General features: G+C 58.4%; 1 protein-coding gene and 1 pseudogene across 1 annotated transcript; both read right to left on the bottom strand.

Annotated features, from left to right (window-relative positions):
• Nucleotides 1-7,545: 7,545 nt before the first annotated feature.
• On the bottom strand, nucleotides 7,546-9,184 carry LOC142404198 (molybdate-anion transporter-like). The gene has a single exon (XM_075490682.1). It carries the CDS (start codon nucleotides 9,133-9,135, stop codon nucleotides 7,768-7,770), a length of 1,368 nt encoding a protein of 455 aa, XP_075346797.1. The 5' UTR covers nucleotides 9,136-9,184; the 3' UTR covers nucleotides 7,546-7,767.
• Nucleotides 9,185-9,836: 652 nt separating this feature from the next.
• On the bottom strand, nucleotides 9,837-10,646 carry LOC142404199 (toll-like receptor 3; annotated as a pseudogene).
• Between the last annotated feature and the right edge of the window lie 547 nt (nucleotides 10,647-11,193).

Raw genomic sequence — 11,193 nt, 5'->3', positions numbered from 1 at the left:
GCCCTGCATCCCCCTAATGCCATGCCAATTAGGAAACTCATAGTGTCCCCAGAGGATTGGGATGGTGATACTGGGGTGATCCAGATGACCGTGAAGAAGAACATGCTAACCCGCTACCCTTTCCGGACTCCTCCGGATATAAGACTAGGCGCATTATTAAAGCAGAATACTCTGAAGGACCTCGAGGAGGCGGTCAGCGATAGAGTATGCAAAGCACTCCATGGGATGCATTACGACTGGCAAAATTACAAGAGAAATACAGCAAAAAGCCACGTGACACTGAAACTGAATATTTGCGGTGCGTCCGCCTCGGCGGTGGTGACTGAATAATGTTGAGTGGAGACAAAGCAAACTGTTATTGGGGTACAGGAATTTCCTTAAACCTAGGACCCAACCTGACAGATGAAGGCCATTCTATCACCAGTAGGGTAGCCTACTGGGCTGGGGGAATAGATGCCTTGGATTGAGGTGACCCTTCTGTAAGTCCCATCCATTCCCTATGTGAACTCTCCCCTGCCATCACCAAAGCCACCCACATATGCATAAATGTGGAGAGTCCAGCGATACCCCCATCTCAGCTACTGTAGATTATAACAGGCTAAAGCCACTAATTAGGGGAGCCCTGGCCATTCTTAAACCTTATTTAATTGCAAAATGGGATGAGATTAAAAGAGACACAGGGCAAAATGAGGAATTTGACGGTGATGATCCCCACAGACAACTCCCTACATGGGCAGAATTAATGCATAGTATTGTAAATTGTAGCCATGATTAGGGCGGGATGATCTGTCGACCGAGAAATCGACCCAAGATCCCGAACAGGAGATCATCAAATGCGACCGGTAAAACAAACACCCCCACAGGGAACAGGAACTAAACCAAGGGAAAATACACCTAAAGACCCACGAGCAGAGTCTCGGGCGTAGAGAAATGAACTGTGGAGGAGAGCATTGGCACTGGGCAGTCCCAGAGCTGCGATAAAGGCACAGCCTACTAGCGTTATCCTGAATCTAATTCAAGCATTTCAGAAACACGGCGATGGGGAAAGGACAGAACGTACTCCAAATACTCCGGCACCATTGCCAGCTCCAAGAAAGAGCGACGACTCTTTCCTCCCCCTTCAGGAGGAATTCCAAAGCTTGAGATCAAAAAACAAATAACGCCAGGAGAGCAACTGGGCCGGTCCGTCTGGTGAGTGGAAGCCTAGCCATGGCTAAATGAAGGAGGCCCTTATATTTTAATTCCAGTTGGTCCTTGGTGACAACTGGTAACATTTCTAATAGATATGGGAGCAGAGATTTCAATACTAACACAACAGAATGCCAAGAAGCTGGGCGTGTGACCCAGACGGCAGAGTTAGAATAACTGGAGTGAACGGAGCGAGTGTTACTTGCCAAGCCGTGAAAGTTAATTTATGGCTCCCGGCCGAGAAGTGCATGTTGTCGACTCGCTTTGCAATCAAAGATCACAGTGAAAATGGTTTGGGTTTCGATATTTTGAACAGCTGAACCTGGCGCCTGCCTGACAGCAGTGTACGGTCCTTCGGTTCAAATATCAACCCTAACCCTGATAGAAATCAGAAGGGTTCAGTGCATGTACTCCACACAGCTCTCCCCGATTCCAAGGTTACTAATGTACTGCGATACACGATTTCTGCTGCGGCACGAAACGGAATTTCTGAAGTAATAGCAGACTTGGAAAAATGGCACATTATTTCCACAACCCACTCCCTATACAATTCACCGGTCTGGCCAGTCCGAAAGCCGAATGGGAGATCGCATGTGACAATTGATTATTGGCGCCTAAATGCCAATGCAGCTCTGCTAGCGGCTGCAGTACCTAATATTGCAACTTTAACAGCCACGCTACAAGTGGCCGCACACCCATGGACGGCAGTGCTGGCTGTGAAAGATATGTTTTTCATGGTCCCCTTGCAGGAGGAGGATAAAGAGAAATCTGCTTTTACTTGGAAAGGCATACAAGACACTTTTAACAGACTCCCACAGGGATATAAACATTCACCCACGATTGCTCATGCTGCGCTCGCTGAACTCTTACAGACAGTCTCACTCCCTCAAGATGTGAAACTGTACCAATATATAGATGATATCCTAATCGGAGGGACCTCCCCTGGAAAGATGGGGGAAGCGGCAGCAGCAGCGTGGCAAACGCTACATAAAGCAGAAGTTGAAATCCCACCAGAAAAATGTCAGGGACCAAGTAGAGAAGTAAACTTTTTAGGTACCTGGTGGATTGCAGGTGGTGCAGCAATCCCACCAGACACCCTAAGTAAAATAGAACAGTTACAGATGCCCCAATCTAGGAAAGAATTACAGCATCTTATAGGTACTGTAGGATACTGGAGGAAACACGTACCTGGATTTTCTATCATTGCTCACCCACTATACTCACCTTTACGAAAGGGAAAACCACGGAAGTGGAACCCAGAATGTGAAGAGGCACTCAGAACCCTAATACGGGAATTAAAGACGTATCCGTCACTGGGACCAGTACACCCCCATGACCCTATTAAAGCAGAATGGTGTTTTGCACAACATAGTACTTACTTCAATCTATTCCAGACCGGGCCGAGTGGGCCAAAAAGACCTTTAATGTTTAGCTCGACTGCATTTAAAGAGACAGAACAGAGATATTCCGAATGGGAAAAGGGACTTTTGTCTTTAATCCAAGCAGTTAAACAGGTTGAGAAAATACACCAGGGGCAATCGGAGGAGAATGATGGTGGGGGAAAGCTCAGAGGATAATGATGGGGGGGAGGAAGGCTCAGAGGAAGATGATGATGGCAATGGGGAGGAAGAGTCAGAGTAGGAGGAAGAGGAGAAGGCAGGCAAGAGAAGGGCTTAGAGGAGGAAGAGGTGAATGATGCGGTGGAGGAAGGCTCAGAGGAGGATGCTGGTGGAGGGACAAAAGCTCAGAGGGGGATGATGGGGTGGAAGAAGGCATGGAGGAGGGGAGGAGGAGAAGGCTTAGAGGAGGAGGAGGATGACAATGACAACAAGGATGGGAGAAAGGCTCAGAGGAGGATGATGATGGGGGGGAAGGCTCAGAGGATGAGGAAGGGGAACAAAGAAGGCTCAGGGGAGGACGATGGTGCTGACAATGGCGGGATGAAGGCTCACCCACAGCTGACTGGGCAGCGTCACCCCTGGGAACAGGCTCTGGCAGCCGGCGCAGCATCTAGGGGGGAGCCAGGCGTCCAGGAGAGGGGACCCCCACACACACCCCCAGCAGGGACCCAGGCATCTGGGTAACCGCCCCCAAGGACCCAAGTGTCAAGGGGATTCCCACCCCTCCCCCCACCCCCGCAAGGGACCCAGGCATCTGGGAGCCCCCATCCCCCGTTTTGCACCTCCTTAATACCCCCTCATTTTGGGGACCAACCCATTCCCCCCCAATTCAGGCCCCCCCCCAATCTGGGGGTTTCCCCCTGATCCCCAGCTACCCCATTTTGGGGCACGCCCCGAATTTCAGGGTCCTCTCCCCAGATCCCCCCATAGCCACCCCAACCCCCCCCGTGCTGCTCCAGGGGAGGTTCAGGGTTCCCCCCACAGGATTTTTTGGGGTCCCCTGATTTTTGGGCCCCTGCCCTGGATCTGGGACCCCCCCAGTTCCTCAGTGGGGCCGGAGGGCTCCAGCCTGTGCTTGAAGTCAAAGTTGCTGAGGTTGTGGCCGGGGCCCAGGAACTGGCTCAGCTCGATCTTGCTGCAAAACACTTGCCCCATGGGGCTTTGGGGGGGTCCCCAAAATCAGGGGGGGAGCCCTGAAAGACAAGGGGAAGCAGTGGGAGGGAGGAGTGGAAATGGGGCAGTGGGGGATGCAAAATCAAGAGAAGGAAATGGTGGGGGTCACAAACCCTAGGGGTGTCCCCCAAAACCCTGGGGATCCCCCAAAACCCAGGAGGGTGTCGCTGAACCATGGGGGGACCCCCAAAATTTCAGGGGAAGCAGCAGGAGGGAAGAGCAGGAATGGGGTGATGGTGGGTAAAATTAGGGAGGGGGGAGATGGAGGGGTCCCCAAAACCCCCGGGGGGGGGTCGCTGACCCGGGGGGGACCCCAAAATCCAAGGGGAAGCAGTGGGAGGGAGGAGTGGGAATGGGGCAGGAGGGGATGAAATCAATGGGCAGAGAATGGGGGTCCATCCCCCACGGCCCCCCAGAAACACCCGCCGCCCCCCAAGGCCGCTGAGGGGGATCCAGGCAGCGCCCGAAGCCACGCCCCCCCACCTGCAGGCCCGCCCCGAGCCCCCACAGCCACGCCCCCCCACCTGCAGGCCCGCCCTGAGCCCCCACAGCCACGCCCCCTGCCCACAGACCCACCCCGAGCCCCCACAGCCACGCCCCCTGCCAGGTTTAACCCCAGCCGGCAGCTCAGCCCCACCCAGCCGCTCGCTCACTCCCCTCTGGTGGGACAGGGGAGAGAATCAGAAGAGTAAAAGTGAGAAAACTCGTGGGTTGAGATAAAGACAGTTTAATAGGTAAAGCAAGAACCACGCACGCAAGCAAAGCAAAGCAAGGAATTCATTTGTTACTTCCCCTGGTCAGGCAGGTGTTCAGCCATCTCCAGGAAAGCAGGGCTCCATCACGTGTAGTGGTTACTTGGGAAAACAAACGCCATCACTCCAAATGTCCCCCCCTTCCTTCTTCTTCCCCAGCTTTATATACTGAGCATGATGCCATATGGTATGGAATAACCCTTTGGCTAGTTTGGATCAACTATCCCGGCTGTGTCCCCCCCCAACTTCTTGTGCACCTGGCAGAGCATGGGAAGCTGAAAAGTCCTTGACTACTGCAGCAACAACTAAAACACCTCTGTATTACCAACACTGTTTTCAGTACAAATCCAAAACACAGCCCCATACCAGCCACTATAAAGTAAAGGAACTCTATCCCAGCTGAAACCAGGACACCCCCGCAGCCACGCCCCCTGCCCGCAGACCCGCCCCGAGCCCCCACAGCCACGCCCCCTGCCCGCAGACCCGCCCCGAGCCCCCACAGCCACGCCCCGAGCCCCCACAGCCACGCCCCCTGCCCGCAGACCCGCCCCGAGCCCCCACAGCCACGCCCCCTGCCCGCAGGCCCTGCTACCACACCCCGCCCCAAGGACCCGTAGCCCCGCCCCGCGCAGGTGGAGCTGCAGCCCCGCCCACTAAGGCACACAGCCCGCCCCCCCAGCCCCACTCCCCGGCCTCCCCCGGACACACAGCCCCACTCCCAGCCCCACTGGGGGTCCGCAGCCCACCTCCCCAGCCCCACTCTGCGGCTCCGCGGCCCCTCACGCTCACGCTGCTCCGCTGCCGAGGGGGTGTCGGCCCCGCAGCGCGCCCCCTTCAAATACAGCCGTAGCCAATCAGCGCGCGGCTCCACCGAGCCGCCCGCGCGGGGCACGCCGGGAGTTGTAGTCTCCGCCCCGGGGAGGTGCGCATGCGCTCGGCGCCTCGTGCACCGGGGGCGGCTGCGCGGGGATCCCCGTGCGATGGTGGTGGTGATTTTTCTCGGCATCAGCCTTGGATTCGGGAGCAAAACAGCCGGTGTCTGATACTGCCGGGGTGTTTCGGCCGCTACTGAGCAGTCTCAAGGCTGCCTCCAGTTCCCACACGGCTCTCACGGTGTGCGGGGACGCCCCCTGCAACGGGTGCAGGTGTGCAAGGCCCCCCCCTGCAATGGGTGCAGGTGTGCGAGGACCCCCCCGCAACAGGGACTGGTGTGCAGGGACCCCCTCCGTGCAATGGGTGCGGGTGTGCAAGGCCCCCCCCCTGCAACGGGTGCAGGTGTGCAAGGACCCCCTGCAATGGGGACTGGTGTGCAGGGACCGTCCCTGTAATGGGTATGGGTGTGCAAAGACCCCCGCGCAACGGGTACGGGTGTGCAAGGACCCCGGTGCAACGGGGACTGGGGTTGCTATCAAGAGTCCTTTCCGTGCGTTTTCTCCCTGAAGAGCCTCGTGTCGCACGAGAAGCTCGGCACCAGCCGCTGCGGGAGCTGGAGCCTCAGCCCGCAGGAGCTGACCCAGCCTGACCTGGCTGCGGAGACGGACGCTGCGAACACGGAACTGGTGAGTCCGGCAGACGGGAGCGGGACGAAGGCGCGAAGGGCCAAGGAAGCAGTTCCTCGAACCCCAGAAGGGTCTGGGTCGGGAGGGGCCTTTAAAGCTCCTCCAGTCCCCCCCTGCCATGAGCAGGGATGTCTTCAACCAGACCGGGCTGCTCAGAGCCCCGTCCAGCCGAGTGTGCAAGGATGCCTGTGCAACAGGGAGCAGGTGTGCAAGAACGCCTATGCAACAAGGGAGGGGGTGTGCAAGGATGCCTGTGCAACAGGGAGTGGGTCTGCAAGAATGCCTGTGCAATGGGGAGTGGGTGTGCAAGAATGCCTGTGAGATGGGGAGCAGGTGTGCAAGGACGCCTGTGCAACAGGGAGCGGGTCTGCAAGAATGCCTGTGCAACAGGGAGCAGGCGTGCAAGAACACCTGTGCAACGGGGAGCGGGTGTGCAAGAACGCCTGTGAGATGGGGAGCAGGTGTGCAAGAACACCTGTGCAACAGGGAGTGGGTGTGCAAGAACGCCTGTGCAACAAGGGAGGGGGTGTGCAAGGACGCCTGTGCAACAGGGAGCGGGTCTGCAAGAATGCCTGTGCAACAGGGAGCGGGTGTGCAAGGATGCCTGTGCAATGGGGAGCGGGTGTACAAGAATGCCTGTGCAAGGGGGAGGGGTGCAAGAAGGTCTGTGCAACAAGGGAGGGGGTGTGCAAGGATGCCTGTGCAACAGCGAGCGGGTGTGCAAGAACACCTGTGCAACAGGGAGCTGGTCTGCAAGAATGCCTGTGCAACGGGGAGCAGGCGTGCAAGGATGCCTGTGCAACGGGGAGTGGGTGTACAAGAATGCCTGTGCAACAAGGGAGGGGGTGTGCAGGGACACCTGTGCAACAGGGAGGTGTGCAAGGAGGCCTGTGCAACAGGGATTGGGTGTGCAAGAATGCATGTGCTATGGGGAGCAGGCGTGCAAGGATGCCTGTGCAACAGGGAGGTGTGCAAGGATGCCTGTGCAACAGGGAGCGGGTGTGCAAGAACGCCTGTGCAATGGGGAGTGGACGCGCAAGGACGCCTGTGCAAGAGGGAGTGGGTGTGCAAGGACGCCTGTGCCCCAGGTGTGCAGGGACCGGCATGCAACAAGGCTGCTGGTGTGCGGCGACGTGCCGGTATCACTGCCCAACGCAGCGCTGGCCTGCGGGGCAGTGTGCAAGGGGCTGCGTGCCACGCGGCGTGCAAAGGGGTGCCTGCGGATCGGCGTGCAATGAGGCGCTGGGGGGGACACGGCTCTGTGCAGAGCGGGACGGCCACGTGTTGGTGCAACAGAAACGCCGGTGGACGCAGAAACTCCCCCGTGCACCAGGGACGATTCTGCAAGCGTGGCTCCGCACACCGCTGCTCGGGACAACAAGGCTCCACGTGCAACTTGCACGCGCGCAGCCCCCCGTGCCGGGCGGGGGGGCGGATCTGGAGCAGGTTCCCCCAAAAAGCGGGGGGCAGGGATCTGCAGAAACACCTTTTATTTTGTTGGGGGTTTTTTTAAGAGAGAATACGCCTCCCCGCGTGCTTCTGCCCCCCCGCCGCCACGGAGGCGTTGGGGACGAGGACGTTTCGGGGGTCACCAGCCACCCGGGGGAGCCACTCACCCCATAGCAGCGGGTCAGGGTGTCCCCACGTCCCCTCTGCGGTCCCTCGGGGGGGGGCGACACCCATCGCGGGACCCCGTCACAGCTCGGGCACGGCGTCGGCGGTGTCGGCCTGTCCCGGCGGCGCGGGCAGGCGGAGCTCGGCGTCGTGGCGGCTGAGGGCGAAGAGGCGGCCGACGGCCAGCAGCGCCAGCAGCGCGACAGCCGCGCAGATGCCGAACATGCTCCTGGTGCCCGTCTGACGGTCGCTGTTGTGGAGAACCAGTAAACCCAGACAGGCCAGTAAGTTCAGGGGGAGGCGAAACCAGTTCATCACCCCCAGGCGATCCTTCTCCGGCACCACCTTCCGTCGGAGGAAACCCATGGCCGGGAAGTAGAGCCCACAGGAGAGTTCGATGAGCAGGAAGGCGAGGAAGGACTCGGCGGGGCTCTCCTGGCCGGGGTTGGTGGAGAAGGTGAGCATGAAGAGGGAGAAGAAGACCAGGAGGCCGGCGAGGGAGAGGAGGTGGACGGGCTGGAGGTGGTACCTCTTGGAGACGGCCAGGCGGTAGAGCAAGGAGCCCAGCATGCTGGCGGCCATGAAGCTGGAGAAGACAATGCCCAAGGGAGCGCCGTGGGGATCGAGGACGGGGGTCCAGAGGAAGATGAAGATGTAGATGACGCTTTCAAACAGAGCCTGGATGGTGCCCAGGAGAAGGACGCGCCGGTCGGAGAGGAGGCACTTCAAACCGTCGCCGCAGGTCTTGGAGAAAGCTCGTTTCTTCCCGTAGTTTTCATCCCAGTTTTTCATGGCAAAGACCCCCGACAGCACCAGGAGGGGGATGGAGACCATGAACGGGGCCACCGGGCCCAACCCCAACCACTCGGCAAAGAAATCGGCCGCCCCCCCAGCCCCCACAGCGATGACATTGTTCCAAAAAGCCGCCCGGGAGAAGGTGACGGCGATCCACTCGCTCGGAAAATCATACCGCTCCACGTGCTCGTGGACGTACCACGCCTCAAAGGCGGAGAAGAGCAACGCTGTGGACAACCCCCCTAAAACCCTCCCTGCCGCCAGCACCAGATAATCCCGGGAGAGTTTGACCAAACAACAAATCGAATAGGTCAAGGAAAAAAGGACGCAGGATTTCTTCCGACCCAACCGATCTACCAAAGAAGAGGAAACCAACCCGAAAAGGACGCTGGAGGCGAAGCCGCAGACGTAGAGGATGGCGATCTGTCCCTCCAGGAAGCGGTAGTGCTGGTAGAGTTTGTAGAGGTAGGGTCCCTGCAGCCAGTCAGCGGCCAGTGCCGGCAGGTAGACGCGGTAGTAGCCGTGCTGGAAGCGGCGGAAGGCCGGGTTGGCGTGGTGGGGGGCGGCGGAGGGGCGGGAGCGGCAGGCAGCCAGCTCCAGCGCCAGGCAGGCGGCCAGGAGGAGGGCACAGGCGGAGTAGGAGGCGAGGAGCATGGCGGAGGGGAGACCATCGGCATCGCCGGGGGCGGGGGGGGGGCTGCGGAGGTCCTGGGGGGGCCAGGCATCAGGTCAGGCAAGCCTGCGGTCTGCAGGGGGGCTCCTGGGGGATGGTGCCCCCCGCCCCAGCTCGCCCCAAAAGGCGCCTCTGGCTTCATCGGTCCCCACTGACCCCCCCGTCACCCTCCTGCCCCAGGCAGCCCCCTCCCCCCCGAGCAGCTCCCCCCGCCTGCCTCAGGCCCCTCAGGTCACCCCCCACGGCCCCGATACATCCCCCCTGTGGCATCCCCCCAGCCCTGCCCTATACCTCCCCCCGGCCCCCCCCCATAACCCCCCCGCAGCACCCCCCCAGCCCTGCCCTATACATATCCCCTCCCGCCCTATACGTCTCCTTCGCAGTACTCCCCCCAGCCCTGCCCCGTACATCCCCACGGCACAGTCCCCACAACCCCCTGCCCCATACGGCCCCACAGGGCCCCTCTCGGGAACCCGCAGCCCCGGGCCCCCCCCGGCCCCACACGGTCCCCACAGACCCCCCGGCCCCACCTGCCCCTCAGCGGGGAGAGCAGCCGCGCGCGCCGGCGCCCGCCCGCTTCCGCTTCCGCCTGGCTCCGCCCGCTGCCGCCGCGGGCGCCGCCATCTTGGCCGCGGGCGCCGCCATCTTGGCCGCGGGCGCCGCCACCTTGGCCCGCGCTCACGCGCCCCCACCTCCCCCGCGGTGACCTTTCCCCTCTCTGTCACCTTTGCCCCCAACCGGGGGGGGGTCCCAGGGAGTAAAGAGCCCCACGTTCTGTTGTCGAGGTTCCTGTTTCTGTGAGGCTGAGAACCTGCAAACCGGAATTAGCGAATGGCGAAGCTGTTCTCTGCGTTATTCCTCATAATTTCTGTTCCATTTACGGAGACTCTGGGTATTCCAGGTTCCTCAGACCTGCGAACGTATTAGCAGGGATTCCTGGGGAACTGTCGCTATCCGCCGTAAGGTACTCCGGGTGGTATAGCCAATGGAAGGAAAAATCTTCAATTTTCCCAGTAAGTGAATTCATCGCATTCAGATGTTTGAGGCTGGATAATCCGTAAAATAAGCGTGGAGATACACGGACGTTGTTACGCTTCGGGTTCAAGTATTGTATGCTTGAAAGCCGCTGCGATGAGTCATCTTCTATCACAGACAAAGAGAATTTTGGGAAAGGTGTAAAACTGTAAGGTTTGTTCCTTGCGGTCCCTGGAGAGTTGACTGGCCGACGGGCGAAAGCTTCCCACCGCTCAGCGAGAGGCTCCGAGTCGCTGCGTTCGATGATTCTGCACAAAGTTCCATCGTGCGATTTTCACCAAGTTCAACATCGTTCGGTATGAGGCCAAAACAGATTTCCAATTGCATGTAAACATCCTACATGAAACCGAAAGGAAAGGAAGGAAGAGTTGTGACCTAACCGAGGGGATTATGTAAGAAAGCTGACCCGTAACAGCCAAAACTCAGAAAGGTTTTCCAACGAGATGTTCAAGCAGAACGTAACTCCTACACTCAGATTTTTCCACGGCCAAGTTCAGACAAACGCTTCGCAGAGTTTATACTTCTTGTGATACTAGTTCTAAAACTTGTAAACATTATTTTCATAATTCTGAGTAGTACTCGTTTAGAAGATAGAAAGTTGCTTAGTGAGGTGCAGGCTAATTACACTTCTGTAGGCAACTACTAAAATTCCTTCACTTAGAAGCATCACAGAAACTGGGATAATCTCTTTCTTCAGCTTTCTTTTCTCAGTATCTGCTGGGGGTACCAATACACTAGTGCAAAACCAGGTACGCTGTAAAAAGGTTATTTAGGCCTCAGACAGCCAAGAAGAAACCCAGTTTCTCTGCGTGAGCAGAAGCTACGCTCACGAAGCGTGATACTACACGCTCGCTTCCACAGTACAAATCACAAGCCTCCATCGCTGTGCCGGCCACTCGTCTTGGTTCAGCTATCAGCTGAAAGATTAAATACTCCATTTGGTGGAGCGATTCAAATGCGTGAGGCTGCTTTTCAGGCAGCAGTACTGTAAAATCAGAGGAGCT

This window comes from Mycteria americana, unplaced genomic scaffold (assembly GCF_035582795.1).
Source record: "Mycteria americana isolate JAX WOST 10 ecotype Jacksonville Zoo and Gardens unplaced genomic scaffold, USCA_MyAme_1.0 Scaffold_91, whole genome shotgun sequence".
NCBI classification, from domain to species: domain Eukaryota; kingdom Metazoa; phylum Chordata; class Aves; order Ciconiiformes; family Ciconiidae; genus Mycteria; species Mycteria americana.
Note: the sequence above shows the minus strand (reverse complement) of the source record. Positions and strands in the feature narration are given on the sequence as shown.